The sequence below is a fragment of the Heteronotia binoei genome, chromosome 7 (genome assembly GCF_032191835.1).
Source record: "Heteronotia binoei isolate CCM8104 ecotype False Entrance Well chromosome 7, APGP_CSIRO_Hbin_v1, whole genome shotgun sequence".
NCBI lineage: Eukaryota > Metazoa > Chordata > Lepidosauria > Squamata > Gekkonidae > Heteronotia > Heteronotia binoei.
The window spans coordinates 60,826,639-60,849,805 of record NC_083229.1 but is presented as its reverse complement, the minus strand read 5'-3'; the positions used below and the strand labels follow the sequence as shown (position 1 = coordinate 60,849,805).

General features: G+C 48.6%; 1 protein-coding gene across 2 annotated transcripts in view; it reads right to left on the bottom strand.

Annotated features, from left to right (window-relative positions):
* The window catches only part of LOC132575182 (aspartyl/asparaginyl beta-hydroxylase-like), a 172,213-nt gene that overhangs the window by 43,175 nt on the left and 105,871 nt on the right, over nt 1-23,167 (bottom strand). For both annotated transcript variants that reach the window (XM_060243715.1, XM_060243716.1), the window contains exons 16-20: nt 23,021-23,107; nt 21,161-21,311; nt 11,756-11,892; nt 3,268-3,366; nt 2,310-2,399 (exon numbers count right to left, since the gene is read on the bottom strand). In XM_060243715.1, coding sequence (XP_060099698.1) covers nt 2,310-2,399; nt 3,268-3,366; nt 11,756-11,892; nt 21,161-21,311; nt 23,021-23,107 — 564 coding nt within the window. The remainder of the gene's footprint in view (nt 1-2,309; nt 2,400-3,267; nt 3,367-11,755; nt 11,893-21,160; nt 21,312-23,020; nt 23,108-23,167) is intronic.

Genomic DNA, 23,167 nt, shown 5'->3' with positions numbered 1-23,167 from the left:
AGTTATATTTTGCTCAGGATGCGAACTGCTCCATTCAACCGGAAGGGGGGGAGGTGGAATTAGAAGGAACACTGGTTATAACATAAGCTACCATATGAAATTGACAATATGTCATAACGAGTTACTCTACAGACATTAACCTTTAAACTAGAAGCATGATAACGTTACAGAAGCTTTGGGTCCTATATCAGAAATTAGTGATTGGCCCTAGCTAAAGACTTCCCAGGTTTGCTGCTCAAAGAAGAAACTAAACATTATAGCTTGTTCTGATTAGTAGAGAAGTCCCCAGTCTTCTTGAGCCTGCAGGCAGCACCTAAGGAATGTCTTGGACTAGTATATGTGGCCAAGTAAATGAATGGCAGAGGAATCAAGGACTACTGAGGTCTTGGTTGCCAGCTTTTGATTGTTTCTGTGTATCTGACAGCAGTATTGCAAAGAAATGTTTAAGAACATGACTTATTCCAGAAATGAGCTGTGTGAGAATATGCACCCATTTAATTTCTCCATGCCAGGCAAGTATTTTTAAAAATTCCTTAGTGTGATGTTGTCTGCTTAATTGCATCTTTTTGTATGTCCTTATTAAAAATGTGCTCTATTATTTTTAGAAAATTAATGGGAAATTCATTGAAGCTACTGGGAAAAGGGCAGTTTTCCAGAAAATGAGATCCAGACTAAATTTTCTAGCTCTTCAACCGAACTGTCCTGGCTCCATCTTCCCACTGCAGGCTACTGATCTCCATGAAATGCTGCTCCTGGGGGATCAGGGTATCTTGAGGAGCAACATGGGGGGAGGGTCTGCATTCAGTCTACATTTGACCTCTGCAGTCCACACTGTAGGGAAGCTGACATGTAGTTGTGGCTTTGCTTCACCAATTTAGCATCCTGATGTCACCAGTTCAGTGATTTGCAGGTCACAGCATTTTAAAAGATTATCAGTTCAATGTACTCTGTTCTACAAGCAAATTGGCTGCATGATCATCCTGAAGCTGCACCATCATTAAAACATTCAAAAGCTTTCTCAATTCTCGCTACAGCCTCTGGTGATGAATGCTCACTGTCAGTGACTGATTACAAATGCTTATGTATTGATTCCCTCCCATGATTAAATTTTGAATTTCAGCAGATCCAGCAACATTTTTTTTTAATTTAAAAAGTGAGTGACAAAATTAACAGTATGTTTTGCCTCAAGAAGTTCATTTTTCATGAACCCCACTTTTTGTCCACGCAAACTGCAGGAAGCATCAACTTCATAAACATTTTCAGACACACTGGAAGTTAGTTAGGGCATCAGACCATACATTCTGTCGCTGTATGTGAAATAAATCCAGACTTCCCTCTGCTCTCTGAAATTTTCCTACAAGTGCAAGTTGAAGAGAGCGACTCCAGAGAGAAGCTGCCATTGCTGCTACAATCAGCCTCTCCTACTTTCCCTGTATTGTTTTCATGTTACTTTGTTTTATTTGCACTCCTCTTTGTGAGGAAACAGCACTCTGCTGCTGAGGGGCTGTGGCATCTGTTTCACATGCCCAAGGTCCCAGTTCAATCCTTGGCATTCCCAGTTAAAAAGATAACGTGGTAGGTAATGTAAAAGTCCTCTGGCTGAGACCCTGAAGATAGTCTTGCTAGGTGCCCACTTCTAGTGGGAAAACTCCCAGGAATTTTGCCCACAGGCTGGTGCTCAGCAGGTCAGCAGATGGACACATGCCAGACAAACAGGGGTAGCAATTGCCACCCCAATATGATGAGGTCACTTCTGTCATGACCCAGAAACATCAACACCATGCCAGGGCAATGCTCTAGCACTTCCACAGAAAAACTCTATATTTTCTATAGAGTTTTCTATTTTCTATAGAGTTTTGGGGTGAGTGCTCAAGCATCATCCTAGAATGATACCAGCATTCCAGGTGATGCTGGACATGATGTCATCATGCAGCAGTGATTATCATGCCCCCATCCCCTGGTATGTACCCAAATCCCCCCATTTCCTGCTAGTTACCAGGCCATGTTTGGCAATCCTACCTGGAGAGCTGCTGTAAGTCTGAGTAAAAAATACTCACCTTGAGAGACCAGTGATCTGACTCAGAGTAAGGTAGCTTCAGGAGTTCATGAGAACACTTTCTTCTGGCACTAGAGATTGTTCACCTCTTTGAAAGAACATGCAACAGAGGAATAATCACCTCTACAGCAGACAAAAAAGAGTGCAAATGGTAACAAGGTATAGAATCCAGTTCTCTGCCTATTGGCACCAGGCTCCTTCCTGCAGACTCTATTTTCTTTTTCAAATAAATTTCAAACAGATCCAACTCTACCTCTTTGTTTCCAACTCGCTGCATGGCATCCCCCAGATGAAAGTAAAAGCGCCCATCATCTGTGCCAGGGTCTCCTGATTCTAGACCTTCCTAGAGAAAGTCAAAGATTGTTGTGTCAGTAGTCTTATTAAGAAAAAGTTTCCATCCAGCAGAAAGTGTAAACTACATTAACTGAAGTATTTATATCATTATTATCCTAAGTTTCTGTAAAGGATGCCAGCTTCCAGGTGGAGCATGGAAATTTCCTGCAATTACATTTGATCTCTAGATGACAGACATCACTTTCCCCAGAGAAAATGGTTGCTTTGGAGGGTAAACTCTACGACATTGTACCCTGCAGAGGTCTCTCCCCAAATCCCACCCTTTCCATGCTGCACCCCCCCCTCAAAAAAAAAAAACTTCAGGTATTTCCCCATCCAAAGCCAGCAACCCAAGTGTTTATGTTGGTAATCTTTGCAAGTACCCCTCTGTGTTTCTTTTCTCAGACAGGACTCCTAGTTCATAAATGTATCACCAGTTATCTGTGTTCTGCCTTCTTTGCTACTGAAATCCAACTCACACAAGCATTTCAGCTAGAAAAATTACCACAAGAGGTTTTCCTTCCTCCATTAATAGATGGTTAAATGGCCTTGTGAAAGAGTAATGTTATTTTACCGGGGTTGGGGGGGGGCAGGGTTTACTTTCAGAATTGTGAACTGGCCTTCAGTAGCAGAAGAGGCAGGCAGTAAGATGCAATGATAAACAACCAACCAGAAGCCATGTGTTATAAGGAGGGGAGAAGAAAGAGAAGTGACCTATTTTTGAATGGGATTTGGATGTGGATTTATGCTAATTTTTAGAGGTCTCTAGTATTAAAGACTGTAGCAATTGTGCTGGTCTATTGGTTTCATCATATTTATATCTATTTATACATACACACACACAATAAATACACACATATAAGTAACTGAAATATTACTTTCAAATAAGGAATGCTTTCTGAAATCTTGTTCTCTGCTTTCAAGATGAAGCCATAATGCACTTTAGCAAAACCATCGTTAGGAGCAAGGTTCAAGACCTATATTGAAAGTGAAACAAATGATCATGAGAATTTTAATCTCTGAAAAGTTTTGAAACATTATAGTGTTCAAAATGGACCTAGCAATGTACAGGCCCACTGGATCAGTGGCTGAGAGAAACCTCCTACTCCATTAGTTCCCCACGGGCACAACTATTTGCTGTTTGCCACTGGAATGCCTGGATGCCTCTGAAGGCATCCCTTTATCTAATCCTTTATCTCTTCCCCCACTGCTCTGCAGCACAGTTCAGCATGTTTCTCCAACACCTGAAATCTGTTCATCTGACCCATTCTGAACCTCATATCTACTAAGAATGGGTTGCCCAGAAATGTAAGCCCCATGCAAAGAGATACACATGCTACAACTTGCCTGAAAGACACTGAATCTCTGAAAGAAAGGTGAAGTAAATGAAGTAAATAAATTTCAAACTGGCCTCATTTTGCCTCTGCACTCAATAATGTCAAGTTACTTTGGATAAGATGTTATTTTACATTTAATGGCTTCCTATTGCTATACTGGCCACTCCAAAAAAAGGAAGAAACAGTCTAATTCAGTGGGTGCTTTCACACGACAACTGTTTGCAAGTGGATTTTGCTATTCTTACACAATGCATTTCCAGTTGCAAAGCATGTTATACAGTGTGAGTGAACACACCTAGTGATCTCTTTTAGGCTGACTCACACCTTCAAAAATGGCATACCATGTCAACTCCTCTTGTCCATAAATCTTAGGAAAGCTCACCCTACATTGCAGTGTTTTGTACAGTTCCCTGCCTTAGCTGGTAAAGACGGGCATATTCCATATTCCTATATGTGGCCAGTGGTTTAAATAGTACCAGGAAAACGGAAGATTGGAAGCTCTTACCGTGAAGCTTCCTTCTCGGTGGTCCTGGAGTGGGACGGTCCTGAACTGTTGGGAGTAGGCTCCTCCTCCGGAACAGGGTCGTTGATCGCTTGATCCGGCCTGGGGGAGGGGCCGCTCCCTTAGGACCTCGTCAGTCCATAGAACAGCCATGCTCCCCCTACTGCATAAATCTACAAAACAAAACTCTGCATCATAGGAACAAACCACTCGGAGACCATAATGATGCAACTCCATTTTAATAGCTGCAACCAGCCGAAGTAACGGCAAACAGCCAGATAACAAACTTTCGCCCCCCGTGCCCCAGTACCCCCCGCGACTAATTCGCATTGCTATCTGCCTAGAGGAAGGTACCACACCGGGTGGGGTGGACCGTCCCACTCCAGGACCACCGAGAAGGAAGCTTCACGGTAAGAGCTTCCAATCTTCCGTTCTCCGGTGGTCCGTGGTAGTGGGACGGTCCTGAACTGTTGGGACATACAAAAGCAATATGTACCCTGGGCGGGCCTGTACCTTCAATGTATGACCTGCTGCAACACTCTGCGACCAAAGGCCGCCTCAGCCGCTGCCCACCTATCCACCCTATAATGCCTGGTGAATGAATGGACAGAACTCCAGGTAGCTGCCCTACAGATGCCTTCTAAAGATGAGAAGGACTTGTATACTGCAGAAGTAGCCGCCCCCCGTAAGGAGTGAGCCGTGACGCCTCCTGGAGGCTCCAACCCTGACGCTGCATAAGCGGCCGAAATACACTGCCCCAACCACCTGCTTAAAGTTGAGGGAGAAACTGGTTTCCCCAGCGAGGGGGAGGAAAAGGAAACAAACAAGGACTCGGACCTCCGAAAATCCTTGGTTCTATTAATATAAAAACTCAAGGCACGTCGTACATCCAGTCGGTGCCATTCCACTTCCCTCTCGTGCTTGGGATTAGGGCAGAATGCGGGTAACACCACCTCCTGAGACCGGTGGAAAACTGAATTCACCTTGGGAACAAACGTCGGATCAGGTCTCAACACCACCCTGTCGTTGTGAAAGGTACAGAGGTCTTTATCCACTGAAAGGGCCCGTAACTCGGAAACCCTGCGGGCCGAAGTTATCCCCACCAAAAACAATGTTTTAAGGGTAAGATCCTTCAGGTTACAGGTGGCCATGGGCTCGAAAGGTGCATGGCACAACGCCTTCAGCACCACGTTTAACCTCCAGGTAGGAAACCTATGTGCTGTAGGAGGATTTAACAAGGACACCCCCCTTAAAAAACGCTTAACATGTGGGTGCCGTGTCAAAGAACCCCCTCTTTTAGTTCCACGCACAGCCGCAATAGCTGCCACCTGTCTACGAAGGGTATTAGTGGCCAACCCCTTATCCAAGCCCTCTTGTAGGAAGAGCAACAGCTTCCGGACAGGTAACCTCAAGGGATCCCAACCCCTTTCGTCACACCAACGAGAGAACACCCGCCAAGTGTTATTATACACCCGAGTGGTAGAACCCTTCCTAGAGGCCAGCATAGTGTCAATCACTGTGGAGTCAAACCCCAACTTAGCTAACTGCGCCCGCTCAACCTCCACGCAGTTAACTGCAGCATGCCCGGTTGAGGGTGAAGCACCGTCCCTTGCTTCAGCAACGTTTCGGACACTGGCAGACGCCAAGGCTTCTCCGTCGACAGCCGCAATAGATCCTGAAACCACCCCCGTCTCGGCCAGAAGGGGGCTATCAATACCAGCTCCGCAGACTGTTGAAGAACTTTGTTCACCAACCGGGGAATCAACTGCAGTGGCGGAAAGGCATACAACAGGCCGTCCGGCCAGTCGCAGTTGAGAGCGTCTACGCCCTCCGCCTGATCGCAGTTCTGTTTGGCAAAAAACCGCCGCACTTGACGATTGACCGGGGTTGCAAACAAGTCCACCGCCACTCTGCCGTATTTGTCCTGAAGCGCCTGGAAGACCCTCGTGTCCAGAGACCACTCCGACTGATCCAGCCGTTGCCGGCTGAGCCAGTCCGCCAGTCCGTTGTCTTTTCCGGCTACGTGCACCGCCTTTATGGACAAGAGATACCTCTCCGCCCAATTTAGCAGACTGTTGGCCTCGCAGCACAGTTTCTTGATTCTGGTCCCGCCTTGTCGATTGACATAGGCTTTTGCTGTCACATTGTCCGTCTTTACCAACACGTGACGCCCCTGTAGCGAAGTCTGGAAGCGTAACAACCCTAGACGGATCGCCCGCAGCTCCAACAGATTGATGCTCTGCCGAGACTCCAGTAGAGACCACTGACCTTGACACATCGCCCCTTGAGAATGCGCTCCCCATCTGGAGAGACTGGAATCCGTCGTCACTACTATCCTCTGTGGCTCCGCCATCGCAACCCCCTGTTGAAACCGGGATGGTTCCAACCACCACTGGAGTTGCCGCCGTAGCTCCGGTGGAAGAGTCACTAGTTTGTGTAGCTTGCGAGCTATCACGTGCTGAAAGGGAATCAGAAAACATTGCAGAGGCCGTAGATGGAAACGCGCCCAAGCCAGCACATCCTGGCAAGAAACCAGAACCCCTAACAGCTTCGCTAGAGTCATTACAGGAACCTGAGTCAAAGCCAGCACCTCCTCCATCAAGGACCTGAGCTTCACCTGTCGGCCCTCCGACAGAAACACTCTGTGCCTCTGAGTATCGATCAGGACCCCCAGATGCACTATCGCTTGCGTAGGAACAAGGTTGCTTTTTTCTCTGTTGACCACAAACCCGTGGTCCAGCAGCACCTGCACTGTCCGTTCGGTGTCCTCCAGACTCTGCTGATGCGAAGCGGCCCTGACCAACAAATCGTCCAGGTACGGATGAAGAGCCACGCCCCCCATCCGTAAATGAGCCACCAACGCCACCATGATCTTCGTGAACACTCGCGGGGAAGACTTGAGCCCGAAAGGCAGGGCCCGGTATTGGAAGTGCTTCCCATCGTAGGCGAACCTGAGGAACCGACGGTGACTTGGTCGAATGGGTACGTGCAAATAAGCCTCGGACAGATCGATTGACGTCAGATACTCTCGTTCCTGCACTGCCAAGAGAATGGAACGCAAAGTCTCCATCCGGAACTTTTTGGTCTTGACAAATCGGTTGACCCACTTCAGGTCCAGAATGGCCCGGGTATCGCCATTCTGCTTCGGAACCAGGAACAAAATGGAGTACACCCCGAGACCCCTCTGAGTTGGGGGTACCGGTTCTATGGCCCTGATGTCCAGAAGATGCTGAATAGCACCCAGCATTCCCAGGTGCTTGATTGGATCCTGCTTCCTCAGGACTGGACGAAACCTCTGACGTGGGAAGAATTCCAGTTCCAAGGCGTAGCCCTTGGAAACCGTGTCGATCACCCATTGGTCTGCCACCGAAGCCTTCCATTGAGCTGCAAAAAACTGAAGCCGCCCTCCGATAGGAACCAGATCTGGCCTTGTGGCATAGTCATTGTGACCCTCCCTTTTTGGAGTCACTCTTATTTCCTTTGTCACTACGGTTGGCAAAGGGTTTGGTATCCCTACTGCGAGACTGCCACTTCCCTCGAAAGGGCTTGAACGACGCAGGCCGTGAGAACTTTTTAGAGTCCCGAAAGGGCTGAAAAGGCTTCTTAGACTTAAAGTCCTTCCTCTTAGAAGGCAAAACCTTCTTCTTGTCCTTCCCCTCAATCAGGAAGCGCTCCAATTCGTCCCCGAAGAGACTCACACCCTTAAATGGAACAGCTGCTAATCGGGCCTGAGCCGCTGCATCGGCCTCCCAAGTTCGAAGCCAGACATTTCTACGTGCTGCTACACTGCATGCCACTGCCCTAGCAGACAACTGCATAGCGTCCAAGGTTGCATCTGCAATAAATGCTGTGCCCAGGGCTATTTTCTTGAGCTCATCTTTGAACTCTTTTGGCGCATCACTATCAGCTGACGCCAAATTAGAAGCCCAGGTATAAACTGCACGCGCAAACAGGGAGCCCGCTGAAGAAGCCCGGATGGACCAAGCCGAAGCTTCAAAGTTTTTTCGTAGGGCCTGTTCCATCCGCCTGTCACAAGCATCCTTAGGTAGGCCGTCTGCATCCATAGGCAGCACCGATGTGGACAACAAACTATTTACAGGATCGTCCACTAGAGGCAATTTCAGACGCTTAGTAGCCTCTGGGCTCAACCCATACAGCTTGGAAAATAAATGTGGATTAGATTTTGGCTTGGCCGGATGCTCCCACTCCGCTTTAATCAGACTAAAGAAGGGAGCGGGCAAGGGTACACCGGTCTGAGACACCCCCACTTTGGGCATCATTTTTCCCGAGCCTGAAGGTAGGTCCGGGTCTAGATCTGCCTTCTCTTTGGGTGTGGTCGTGAAGTCCAGTTCCCTCAGGACCTTAGGAAAGAGCTTAGAATAATACTCCACTGGGAACACCCTAGACTGTACAGAGGGAGTATCATCTTCCTCCTCAGAGAGTTCTCCCTCCTCTCTAGCAGAAGAGTCCACCGAGGAAGCAACCTCCTCTTCCTCCTGCGAGCTATCACTAGGAGACTCTAAGTTCTTACTCAATCTTGCCTTCTTAGGGTCTGTAGGGGCCATGGCAAAATCTGAAACCGCTTGCCTCTTCCTCTTCCGAGGATGAGCATGCGCAGCGGCGTCCTGAGCCGGGGCAAATTCCTTGCTAAGTTCCCTTTTTAACCAAGCAAGTAAATTCAGTTTGGCATTCTCTCCGGATAAGTCCGGGTCAGAATCCTCACGATCCCTTTCAGAAGCTGAGCCAGAATACTTAGGCATGGAGAAGTCGCTGTTTGAACCTGTCCCCTGCTCCTGTTCGTCAGCCATCTCCACTGCGCAGGAGGCTGAAACGAAAGTGAACACAAAAAAGGGAAAGGAAACTGCCATTCCCAGGTTAAAAGCCTGCTAAGGCGACCCCTACAGGGCGACAACAAGCCAACCCCGACCTACCCCCTCCCTTCCTGACCACGCGGCGCGTGTCTGGAAAAGGAGAGGCTGAATTAACTAACGTTCTACCCGCTCCCCACAGGGAGGCGGGAAAAAAAGGGGGGGGCAGCTGCAAGCTCCTGGGTGGGCTGTCCTCCTTACAGCAGAGCCCGTCCCAAGAATAAGGGCAGAGCGAAACCAGAAAAGGTTTCCCGCTCTTTCTCCCAGACGGCTTACCTACACACGAGTAAACCGCTGCCTGGAGCCCTCGCCAAGGTCTTCCGCCGGGTAAAAACCGGGCCCTGGTCGTCTGCACTACGCCAGCCGGCACTGCGTGGGACCAGACTGTCGGCTTTGCCGCTCACACCAACGCCTCCTGCGCAGGCTAGAAAGAGGCGACCTTCGTTTCCCTCTCTCCGCGGCAGCCGATGCACGAGCCGTTTTTGTTAGGCAAAGCCTAACGCTGACGGCGACTTCCCTGCCCGCCGCCGATTGCGGCTGAAGTAAAAGGCAGGGGCCTTCAAAGAGAAAATTCTCCCGTCTGATCAACGTGCCTCGCAGGCACCGCGAACACGTCCTGTTCTTCCAACAGGGCCGTTTGGACTGACGAGGTCCTAAGGGAGCGGCCCCTCCCCCAGGCCGGATCAAGCGATCAACGACCCTGTTCCGGAGGAGGAGCCTACTCCCAACAGTTCAGGACCGTCCCACTACCACGGACCACCGGAGAATGAGGTGAATTCAACATAGGAGATGTTTCTTTCAATAGCCCACATGATGTAGCTGTAGCCTCTGTTGTGAGAAAGAAGACCCTTAGTTGTGCTGATATCCATTGCTCAACTCTTGTTTTAAAATAGTGTTCCAAATGTCAGGTTTTATGTATGTACCATTTTTATGAAAACTCCTACACAGAAAGGGGGGGTGGAATGCTGCCTTGCTATCATGTCTTCTTCATCCAATTAAACAGTAATTAATCTAGAGTTCAAGACTAAACCTTAAACTAATTCAGAACACTTGTTTGCCTATGGCACAAAGTGGAAGAGGAAGAAAATTTGCCTTCAGATTTCTTTCAATATAGAGGAATCCCCTGAAGAAGTTAAACCAAGATCTATTGCTCTTTGAATACAAAAGGCACTTTGATTTTTACAAAGACTGTGTTTAATGTATTGTGTCTCAGTTCTGGACTATGTGATTCAAAGGGAAAACATCTAATGGGAAAAAATGAAATGCTATCCAGTTCTTGACATTGCCTTCAAGCTGCGGCACAATGAAGGGGCTGATAAAATAGCTCTTGAAAAGAGGGCACGTTTCCCATCAGGTTGAATTCTGGCTATATGCATTACAGTTCTTTGATTTAAGGTTCAGTGTTTAGGTTCCTCACTGAAGGAGGGCAAAATATAAAAAGCATTCACAACATGACTGAATGGCTGAAGAGGGCATGAAAAAAAAATTAGGTCAGCTGTGGAAAGTGTTTTTTCAAAAGTTATCTGGGCTACTGGTCCAGAACTTCTACACAAGCAGCTCACAGAGAAAAGGAGGCAGAAGGGATTCTCTGCACCTCAATGGCCAGCAGCACCAGGAAATACTTCAGGGGCCTTCAGGCACTACAGTGTCACACATTCCATCATACCCTATCGAGTTTCCTAGACGTGCCTTAGAAAAATTAAATTGATCCTTGTGCATTCAATTAACCAATGTTACTGCACTGGATTTAGGAAGTACTGGAACATGCCTTCTACAACTAATTTCCTTTAGAAAAACAACTATTTACAAATAATAACTAAATTAAAATAATTTGTTGACATGAAAGCAGTGTTTTGTATTCATTGAATAGTTTTTCCCATTTATTTATATTGTACTGTATTATGAATATTTGCATGGAAAGGCCATAAAAGAAAATCATTTTAATTGAAATTTTCTATTTTAACATTTTATCTTTATAAAACCCTTTACATAAAATCTATTATTAAAAAATCTAAAATTCTGATCAGTTGTTGAAAAACAACCATACTAGAACTCCACAAAATATAACAGGGAATCTGCTTATTCCTATTTTATTTATATACATGGACTTGGATCTTGCGGTAAATTTATGCAAATAGAACGGCATAAGATGTCTGATAATTGCCCCAGTTGCTGCAGACTATCTCCCATCTCATGCCATTCTTGGTAGATTTGTTAAGAGCAGCAGAAATGGAAAGTGAGGAAATTCTGAGCTGCTAACAGAAATGCCTGCCATGGTGACCATTTATGTATCATTTACATCATTTGACTCTGTAATGACAGAAACTTGGATGACTCTGAGGTTTCTGTAATGACTGAAACCTGGATGACTGCACACTAGTGAATTATACACTCTGCTTCTCTTGTGTCACTATTGTGCCCTGTTCTATTCAGGGCCTACCTAGATGACAATGAGGGGTTCTCTGCCAGGCATTTCCAGCATTTATTAAGTTATTTTAAAGGCTCTTACCTGCATGTGGGCCAACAAATTTGATTAGGAACACAACATGACAGAAGAGGTAAATTAAGCCACCACCACCCCAATTTTAAAAACTGACAGAGTAGACTTAGAGCTTCCCCCCCACACACACCATAAATACATACATACATTTAAACTCACCTCCTCATAAAGCATTTTGGCATTGCTGTTGTCTCCAATCAAAAGGTATCCCACTCCAAGGTTGTTTTTGAATGAAGTATCATTAGGAAAGAGACTGACTAGTTTTTGAAGAGTTACCAGTGAACCTCTCATGCGACCTAATTTGATCAGACAACAACTTAAGTCTACAAATGGCAGTGGTTAGAATGTGAGATGTTTACCAAGTATATAGGCAAAATTACTTTTAAAAATGTAACAGTGTGCATTTCCTATGTTACTAACCAGTGACAATACAGGGCATGAAAATGAATATAAGTACATGTGATTTTAGCATACTACTGATATATAAAATTCAACATCTAGCAAAACAAGTAGTGGAATATATCAACCAGTCCTTGGGAGACCTCTTGTGGACAATTACAGTATTGTTCACATCACAGGTCTAGGATAGAGATGTGGTTCATAGCAATTGGTATGTCTTATTTAATCACCTGTTCTTTGCAATATATGTCTGAAGTTGCTGGTCTTTTCCAATTCCATTAAGACTTGAAGAGCATTAAATTCAAGTGGAAAAATTATAAACAGACCAGGCTCATGAGGAAGACATTAGCTCATTCTATCTCCTTTTACATTATTGTAGCCATCTAGAAAGCCTTTGAATTAATGCAAATTAATTTTCCCATGAGCCTGGAAGATTGATAATTTTATCTAGATGAATCCACCTTTGGGACCAATCCATAGACTTTTGAGTTGGCTTCTACTTGACATAATCTATATGTTTAATAGCAAAGTGTGGCTTCCATCTGCAGATCAGCAGCACTGGAGCTGCACAAGCCTTGCCAACATCATCACCATGGGGGGGATAGGAAGCCTTGGTGGCTTCCATGGTGGCTCCCATGCATGGCTCACTGACATAATTGGCAACAGTTTTGAGGGAGAAAAGCCTCAGCTCTCTGCCTTCACCACCAGAGGCAGGGAAGGGCTTGGCTTGCAGTGTCAGAGGGGCAAGGAAGCCTTGGAGGTCAGGAGTTGAGCCTCCAGTGCCGCTGCTGGTGGGGCAGAAACTTCAGAGGTTAGGAGTCACACAGCTCTCAGTCTCCAATACTAGTGTGTGTGTGTGTGTGTGTGTGGGAAAAGCCTTGAAAATTGGGAGTCATGCAGCTCTTGGCCTCTGTCACAAGCAAGGGACCAGGGAGGGCCTTCTATTGGCTGCCAGCAGTCTGGGAGGGCCCAGAACACCCACCCAACTCCTGTCTTCCTTCTCAGCAAGCATCTTTTATTTATGACTGAAGAGACATGCAGACCCTCATAAGTTTATTGTAAGTGCTCAAGAACAAACAAGTGGGTTATAACTTTTAGTGCAATAGTGAACATGGAAACAGTAAAAGTGGTACAAATAAAATTTAAAAGCCATGATGCAACTAACTATATGTTCCCTTCCTCTAATTTCAACTGACTCACCACTCTTTGGATGAGGGAACTTTCATGACTGCAGACTTCCTCCAGCCCAGCCTTTTCAGAGAGAACCCTCCTGACTGCAGACTCTCCATAGAGAACAATACTCCCTCACTAGCTGGAGCTTTTATTTCCTTCCTTCCAAGTCCCAACCCTCTGGTCTCCACTGAGCAAGTTGCCCCTCCTAAACTGCTGCCTAACCAATCAGAGGGACATAAGAAATCCTGGGAAATGTAGACCCTATAGCTACTTTCATACAGGCTTCCTTGGAGCCTGTAGGCCTTTCTAAGCCTAGAATCATGACAGCCTCTGATGCTGGTGTCGGGGGCCGGGGGCGGCCTTGGGAGCCACATGGCTCTCAGCTTCCAATGCCATGGAACCTCACTAGGTGAGGTAGAGCTGGTCATATACTTTCAACCTAACCTACCTGACAAAGTTGTGAAGATAAAAAAGAGAAGAGGAGAATAACATAAGGTGCTTTGGTCCACACTGTGGAGTATAAATGAAGAAAATAAAGAAGAATATAACTGAAGATAGGAGGGAGATAAAAGGTAGGTTGGTAAATTGAAGAGAAGAGGAGAATGGGGAGGGAAAGGGGAGAGGAAATGAGGGTTGCCAAGAGTAAGCAAAAAGGAAACAATGTGGGGGGGGGGGGGATACAGGGAAAAGTGATGTGCCCTCCTACAAATCCTTGAGGGTTCCCTACTATGCAAGTGACCCTGGTCCAGCAACCAGGACTACATAATTGGGTTATACTTTTTCTAGGCATGGGGCAGCTGAAGACAGGGGAGCAGATAAGGGTAAGTTTGGTGGTTGTTGGAATGGAGAGAAGGAAGCAAGAAAAGAAAAAAGGCTGTGGGGGCTGCCAGGGAAGAGAAAGAAGACATATCCCTCCCCTCCCCCTGTCACGGCTGGGGCCGGGTCAGGCAAAGTCCAGAGGCAGTCCGAGGTCCGTAGCCAGTAAGCAGGAGGGTCCGAGGCGCCAAATCCGAATCACTGTAGAAGTATCGCAGGTCTGAGGTCCAGAAGCCGAGGTCAGGGAGTCCAGAAGTCCAAAGCCAAAGTCAGGGAGTCAGGAACCAAAGTCAAGCCGGAGTGGATGCTAGAATGTCAGGGAGATGACTAGTTGCTTCCACAAAGCTTCCTCCCAAAGCCCACAGCTATATAGCCCTCTGCTGGCTGTTGCCCGTTTGGGCTAATTGCTGGCTCAGGGAGGCAGCCAGGATCCTGTTACCACTCAAGCATCCTTGCTCTTAGAAGGGCCAGAATCCTCTCAGAACTCAGGGCTCAGGGAGCGTCTTGCTTGTGAGCGTGCCGCCCTCCTCCGATCCCTGAGGTCCTGCCGGAGGCGGTCACGCACACGAGCCACCCGAGAGGGCGAGGCAGGGGGGCTGGGATCTTCTCCAGCAGGAGGCAGGGGCACTGGTGCAGGTGGCAGGGGCACAGTTTCCTCATCAGACTCAACTTCCTCTGAAGGGTCCCCAGCACCCATGACACTATCCCCCCCCCAGGGCCCCCCTCCGTCGAGGGACCTGGAAGGTCGGGGTGGTCGTTGTGGAACTGGTGCACCAAGTCCGGGGCATGAAGATTGTCCTCGGGCTCCCAAGACCGGTCTTCTGGGCCGTATCCCTCCCAGTCCACCAGGTACTGGAGGCCTCCACGATGGTACCGGGAGTCCAGGATCTGGCGCACCTCATATTCTTCCTCGTCATCCACCAACACTGGTGGTGGCGGCGGTGGGGAAGGAGTCCGAGCTGGGTCAGGGGGTGCAGCCGGAACAAGGAGGGAGCGATGAAACACGGGGTGAATGCGGAGGTGGGGTGGCAACTGGAGCCTGAAGGCGACGGGGTTTATTTGTTCAACGACGGGGTAGGGTCCAATGAACCGTGCATCCAGCTTGTGAGACCGACCAGGCCGGCGCAGGTAGCGAGTTGAGAGCCACACCTGATCCCCCGGCTGCACTGGAGGGCCTTCTTGCCTCTTTCGGTCCGCAGCCCGTTTATATGCCTCCTTGGCTTGCTGTAGCTGCTCTCGGAGCAAGTCTTGGCTGGCACGGAGTTCTTGCAGGTAGGCATCGACGGCGGGGACATTCGTGGGTGGTAGGATCGCTGGGAAGAACCGAGGGTGGTACCCGTAGGTTGCAGCAAACGGGGTCATTTGGGTGGATGAATGGACTGCGTTGTTGTATGCAAACTCCGCTAGGGGCAATAGAGTGGTCCAGTCATCCTGCTGGTAACAGGTGTAACAGCGGAGATATTGCTCCAGCGTGGCATTGGTGCGCTCTGTCTGGCCATCTGTCTGTGGGTGGTAGGCCGAGGACAGGTGCACTCGAGTACCCAGGCTGGAATGGAGGGCTTGCCAGAACCGAGAGGAGAACTGAGGGCCCCGATCGGAGATCAGATGGGCTGGGAGTCCATGCAGACGAAAGATGTGTTGCAGGTAAAGCTGGGCCGTCTCCTGAGCTGTGGGGAGTTTCGGGCACGGAACAAAGTGGGCCATCTTGGTAAATAGGTCGACGACCACCCAGATACAAGTCTGACCCTTGGAGCGTGGAAGTTCTGTGATGAAGTCCATCGAGATGGTATCCCAGGGTCCTGAAGATGTGGGCAAGGGCTGCAGCAACCCTGAGGGTTTGGCTGGGATGTCTTTGGCCCGTCGGCAGACATCACAGGAGCTGACATAGCGGGCAACATCAGCGCGAACTCGTGGCCACCAGAATTCCCTTGTCAGCAAGTGGGTGGTCTTATGCTGTCCAAAGTGCCCGGCGGGTAACGAGTCGTGGGTCAGGCGTAGCACTTCTGCCCGCAAGGGCCCGGGCGGCACATAGAGGCGTTCGCGGTGTAGCAAGAGGCCGCCTCGAGTCGTGAACTCCCCTGTTGGGTCATCTTGGAGAGCCTGGAGGTGTTGCTGGACCCAGGGATCATTGGCCTGGCTAGCCCGAATGTCCTCCACGAGTGCTGGTGAAGTGGAGGTGGCTGCAAATACTGAGGGCGGCAGGATTGGAGCAGCGGGCGCGGTCTCAGTTGAGGCAGGGGCGTATTCCGGTTTCCGGGAGAGCGCGTCTGCTTTCCGGTTCTGGGTATGGGGGATGTAGGAGATCCGGAAGTCGAAGCGAGAGAAGAATAGGGACCACCGGATCTGGCGCTGGTTGAGACGGCGGGTGGTCTGGAGGTGTTCCAAGTTCCGGTGATCGGTGAGCACTTGAACAGGGTGGCGAGCCCCTTCGAGGTAATGTCGCCAAACCTCAAACGCCGCCTTGATCGCGAGCAACTCCCTCTCCCAGATGGTATAGTTCCTCTCTGCAGCAGTGAGCTGCCGCGAGTAATAGGCGCAGGGCTGTAGTGGCTGGGACGGCTCCTCGCGCTGGGACAGCACTGCTCCCAGGGCCACGTTGGAGGCATCAGCTTCCACCGTAAAGGGAAGCTGGGGGTCGGGGTATCTCAGGAGTGGCCCGGTGGCAAAGCGAGTCTTCAGGGTGGAGAAGGCGCTATCGGCCTCTGGGGACCAGTGGAAGGGTTCTTTGGGGCGGAGTAGTTGAGTCAGGGGTGTGGTCAGGGATGCGTAGGCCGGGATGAATTGCCGATAGTAGTTGGCAAAACCGAGGAACCGCTGCAGGTCTTTGCGATTCTGAGGAGCCTGCCAGGTCAGGACCGCTTCTACTTTTTTCGGGTCCATGAGGATCCCCTGCGGTGACACGACGTGCCCAAGGAACTCGACGGAGCGCAGGTCGAAGTCGCACTTCTCCAGCTTGGCGTAGAGACCATGGGCTCGTAGGCGCTGCAGGACCTGGCGGACGTGCTCGGCGTGCTGGGCAGGATTGCGGGAGTAAATTAGGATGTCATCCAGGTATATGATCGCGAAGCGGTCGAGCAGGTCCCGGAATATGTCATTCATGAACCTCTGGAAGACAGCGGGGGCATTGGTCAGTCCGAAGGGCATTACCAGGTGCTCGTACTGCCCGTATCGGGTCCCAAACGCGGTCTTCCATTCGTCTCCGGGCCGTATGCGCACCAAATTGTACGCTCCACGGAGGTCCAGCTTGGTGTAGATTTGGGCCCCCTTTAGGCGATCCAAGAGTTCAGGGATCAGTGGTAGAGGGTACCGGTCGCGGATGGTGATCTTGTTCAGGGCCCGGTAGTCATTGCACAGCCGGAGCTCCCCACTTTTCTTCTTCACGAAGAGCACTGGAGCAGATAGGGGAGAGGTTGAGGGTCGGATGAATCCGCGTTTCAGGTTCTTGTCCAGGAAGTCTCGCAGAGCTGCCAACTCCGGCTCCGACATTGGGTACAGACGCCCCACCGGGAGTGGTGCCCCAGGTACCAAATCAATGGCACAGTCGTAGGGCCGGTGAGGGGGAAGCTGATCAGCTCCTGTCTCTTCGAAGACATCAGCAAAGTCCACATACTTCTGAGGGAGCTGAGGACCACCACTCGGGATGCCAGCTGCTAGAGTGGTGGGAGGAGTCAGATGGGGGCATGGGTCTCGGAAGCGTAGTTCCTGCTGGGCCCAGTCCACGATGGGGTTGTGCAGCTTCAGCCAGGAAAGGCCTAGAATCAGCGGGAAGCGAGGCATGCGGGCGACATCAAACCGCAGCTGTTCTTGGTGCTGCTGGACGTGGAAGGTGATGGGACAGGTCTCCTGGGTGACGGGGCCAGAACGGAGGAGGCGCCCGTCAATAGCCTCCACCAGCGACGGAATCCCTTTTGTCTGCACAGGGATCTGGTGCTGCTTCACAAAGGCGGCATCTATAAAACAGTGGGCCGCTCCCGAGTCCAGCATGGCATACACGAACAGCCAGCGTTCGTCAGGCAGACGGAGTTTGACTGGTAGCAGGAATGGCCCTGGGGTATCAGCCCGCTGTTCGGAGGACCCAGCTAGTCGCCCCAGGCTGGGGGGTCCACTTACGCCTGGGGCTGCCCTTTTGGCGGCGGTGGCAGCGAAGGTCCAGGTATCCGATGCTTAGCAGGGCAGCCAGAGGCATAGTGGCCTGCCGTGCCGCAGTAGAGGCACAGATTCTGCGTGCGGCGTCTGGTCTTTTCCTCTGGGGTCAGGCGGGGTCGAGCAGCTCCAAGCTGCATAGGCTCATCCTTGGTGCTGGTACTAGCTGGGGACGGGCGAGGAGCCAGGTAGCACGGCGCAGGGAGCTGGCGCCCTCTGGCCTTGGCTTGGCGGCGACTTTCCAGGCGGCCATCGATGCGGAGGCAGAGGGTGATAAGTTCTTGGAGCGTGGGTGGCTGCTCCACCCTGGCCAGTTCATCCAGGACCTCCTCTGCCAACCCCTCAGTAAACTGGTCCATCTGGGCAGCCTCATTCCACGCCAAGTCCTGGGTCAGGAGCTTGAATTCAGTGGCATATTGAGCCACCGAGGAGTTGCCTTGTTTCAGTGCCCTGATCTTCCGGTTGGCTGTGGCTGCTTGGACTGGGTTTGAGAAAGCAGCAGACAGGTGGGCCTCAAACCCCTGGTAATCAGTCAGTAGGGGAGAGGACGCGACCAGTAAGGGTGTGGCCCATTTGGCCGCCTGCCCCTTTAACAGACTGATGACGAAACACACCTTGGTTTTGTCATTGAGGAAGTCCCGTGCTCTCAGTTCAAAGTACAGCCGACACTGTGCTAGGAAGGCAGGAAATTCTTCCACGGCACCCCCAAATCTGTCAGGTGGGGGAACTGGGCACTTGGCTGGAGCACTGGCCGCAGGTTGTTGCTGCAAGTGCACTACTGCCTGTGTTAGCTGCTGTACCTGGGCTTGGAGCGCAGCCAGTAGTTCTGTGGTTCCACTTGCTTCAGCATCCATCCTGTGGAGTGGGTGTTTGTCGGTGGAAGCAATCTGTCACGGCTGGGGCCGGGTCAGGCAAAGTCCAGAGGCAGTCCGAGGTCCGTAGCCAGTAAGCAGGAGGGTCCGAGGCGCCAAATCCGAATCACTGTAGAAGTATCGCAGGTCTGAGGTCCAGAAGCCGAGGTCAGGGAGTCCAGAAGTCCAAAGCCAAAGTCAGGGAGTCAGGAACCAAAGTCAAGCCGGAGTGGATGCTAGAATGTCAGGGAGATGACTAGTTGCTTCCACAAAGCTTCCTCCCAAAGCCCACAGCTATATAGCCCTCTGCTGGCTGTTGCCCGTTTGGGCTAATTGCTGGCTCAGGGAGGCAGCCAGGATCCTGTTACCACTCAAGCATCCTTGCTCTTAGAAGGGCCAGAATCCTCTCAGAACTCAGGGCTCAGGGAGCGTCTTGCTTGTGAGCGTGCCGCCCTCCTCCGATCCCTGAGGTCCTGCCGGAGGCGGTCACGCACACGAGCCACCCGAGAGGGCGAGGCAGGGGGGCTGGGATCTTCTCCAGCAGGAGGCAGGGGCACTGGTGCAGGTGGCAGGGGCACAGTTTCCTCATCAGACTCAACTTCCTCTGAAGGGTCCCCAGCACCCATGACACCCCCCTGCTTTCTGACGACCCTGAAGCGGGGGGAGGGCCTCTAAACCAGGGGATCCCCTGTCCTCACCTGGGGATTGGCAACCCTACTTCACCTCTAGGTTATTTTTTCTCTCCCTTTATCTGCACTTAATCCATCTTTCATTCCAATTTGTATCTGATGGAGCAAGCTTTGATTCTTGAAAAACTTGTCAGTCTCTAAGGAGCTACAGGACTGAAATCTAGCTGTTTTACTGCAGACCAGTATATCTACCCTCTAAACTAAAGCAATTACATTATTCTTCTGTACTCCATTTTATCCTCACAACAACCCTGTGAGGTAGGCTAGGCTGAGTGTGTGTGACTGGCCCAAGGTCACCCAGCAAGCTACCATGGCATAAGTGGAGATTTGAACCTAGGTCTCCCAGACACTAGTCCGACACTCTTAAACACTACACTAACACTGGCTCTCAAAAGTATGAATTTTCTGCAATGCACAGGAATTTGGTGACAGGCACACAGTGACTTCTTGTCAGATGCTGATACAAAAAGTGTTCACTAAAAGCAAGAAGTCATAAAAACATTGTGGCCCATCATTTTATATCAGCTATCAGTATCGTCTGACACTAAATAACTTTGCACACTAACTATTAAACATTGTAAAGTGTAAACTGCTGGATATTGAACGCTGAAATATCATTGGTTGCTAAATATAGAAAATAGGGTCCAAGTGTCATTTCTCTGATTCCAGTACCAAAGTGTAACACAGACCCCTTCACGCATATGATCCAACCTCATATATGAGGGAAATGATGGTGGAAAGTACTGTTAACTCACAGACAACTGATGGCGACCCAATGGGGTTTTCAAGGCAAGAGAAATTTAGAGGTGGTTTGCCATTGTTTGCCTCCATGTCATGAGTGACCCTGGTATTCTTGGGAGGTCTTTGATGTAACCCGCCCAAAGCCTGCTTGCAGGAAGGGTGGGATATAAATCTAAATAAACAAACAAATAAATACTAACCAGATAAATAAACAAATAAATAAATACTAACCCTGCTTAGCTTCCAAGAGCTGAGATCAGGCTAGCCTGGAATATCCAGATCATGAGGACATGACATAAAGAGTTTTGTTTTATTTTTTACATTACACAAATAAATTAGAGGATTAAGCTCTTTCCTCCAGTGGAAGGATTCTCCCCAAGAAGCCACTTTCTCAAATGAGCATTTTGTGATAGAGAAGGCTTTTGCTGTAGGAAAGCACCTTCCCCACTAGAACAGATCCACTTGATCTAGCTCCACATTGTGGCAATGGATTTGCAAAGTTGGGTGTCCCCTATGGACATTCAGGCCTGGTTAAAGTATACCCATCCTTTACCCACATCTGGACCCTGAAAAATGGACCACATTCAGAGCTGAAATACATTATTGCTACATCCGGAGACAATCCAGCATCAGCATTTGCAAAGCAAAAGTTTGGGTTGAATTTCTGGGAGTGAACATTTCAGCTCTAAAAAAATACTTTGGACTCTTTTAAACACTTCTCTTGTGGGTCAGAACAGGTTCCTGAGCCTTACCAAGAAACTGCTGCCTGTCTGCCCGTCGTTTCAAAGTCAGTTTGATCAGATCATCAGGGACACTGGGCAGACTAGCAACCTCTCCATAGGTGCTGATGGCTCTCTGCAGTATTTCATTGCTTCTCATCTTCTCAGCCAAGTCATCCTCACTCTGAGTATGATCATAAAGCATTCATCAGTACCCAAATGATCACCAGATAGTACTTTACTTAAACATATTTAATACGTTGGTTGCTGCAATTTTACTATTTAATAAGGAGTTTTTAGCTTTGGAAAGGCAAGTAGACAAGTTTTAAATAACCAAAAGTTCAAAATGAAGGAAGATGCATAGCATCCTTGATGGTCAAAGTTTAAAATTAGTCTAAGCTATAATTTGGCTAACTCATTAAAAATACAGTTAGGAAGAATATTTCAACAGATGGTAAAGCACCTTTACAGCTAGTCACAACAGCTAACAGAAAAGGTCATGTTGTCAAATCAGTTGCATGCTTCTTTCAAGTGCGGGGCTACGATCTGGAAGACCCAAATTTGAATCCCTACTCTGCCACGGAATCTGGCTGGGTGCTTTTGGGCATCACACACTCTCACCCCAACCTACCTCACAGGGTTATTGTGAGAATACAGTGGAAGGGAGGAAAATGCTGTAAACAGCTTTGGGCCCCCATTGGATAAAAAGGTGGGGTTTATATAAAGTATATAAATAAATACATTTCAGAGATGACCCATTATGCTTTTTAAATTAGGAACTCCATTAACTGCATCGCAGAAAATCAGATGAGATCTTCTGCAGACTAACTAGTTCAAGAGCAGTATAATCTTTTTTCCTTTCAAATTTTAATAGAATGGTTTATAATAGTTTAAGGGATTATACAATGAAGACTGCTGGCTTTTTGTTTGTTAGATGGCTGTTATCAAAGCAATTACACAGAAAAAAACTTCACATTTTCATCCTGCAGTTTCAAGCAAGCTGAACAGAGTGTGTACTGATGTTATTCTGGGGCTATGTATGCTGCAGCATGTTAGAATATAACACCAGGTATGCTTTGCTTAATCACATGTAACAGGAGAAGCGAAGGGAAGGGAGGAGGTATTTGGAGAAAGGAAGTGTAACATTAATATCACCTGCTCCCTTCTCTCAAAATGGAGAGCCTGTTAAGGAACAGGATGAAATCAGTGATGACCTTAAGTAAGACACGGCTAACCATCTTCTATTTTCACTGCTCAGAGGGAAGTATCCTGGCCATACTAAGTAAGAGATCCTTTTTGCAGACTCAGAAAACCAAGATATCATGGGGCTCCTCTCTGAGCTCTTATCTCCTGCAGCTTTCGGCAGATGATGGATAATTTTCATCTATGCTGTACTGAATCAATTTGTATGCATATATCTTACTGCAGCCCACTTATAAGCTTGAGCCTCAATAAGCTTCTGGTTCTTCACTGTATGCCCTCAAAAACAAACAAACAAACAAAAAACCTTGCTTGTCTACACTGAAATACCACTGCTGCTCTGGCCTGAATGAAGCCATATCACTACCACAGATCTCTCTAAGAATCTGAAAATCAGTGGCCCAGTGCTGAGTTTATTTCTGCCACATGTATCTGAGGTATACTAGTAAGAATGACTGAAGTATTAATTCAACTTCTGTTTTGGAAAACATAGCAAAATCACTGCAAAAGTCCCCAAAGTGATCTAGAGCTAAATAAAACCATTACATTATTCCAAAATCAAAAGCTGTTTTCACTGCCATCTTTTCTTCAGAATTGTACTTGAAAAGCAGAATATATCTCAAGTACAGAATAGAAATGGAGACATATGTAACCAGGCAATGTGTCTTTCCATTTGGTTTGTTAAGTTTTTACCTGTGCTTTGCCATATCTTGCCCGTGGACTTTGGGGATATTTGTTTACTAATGTTTCAAATGCCTTCAGAGCATCTTCTGCTTTCCCCTGAAAGACAGATATTTTTAATCTGAAATAATTTGTGCTTTGACAGAAAAATATTTGCCA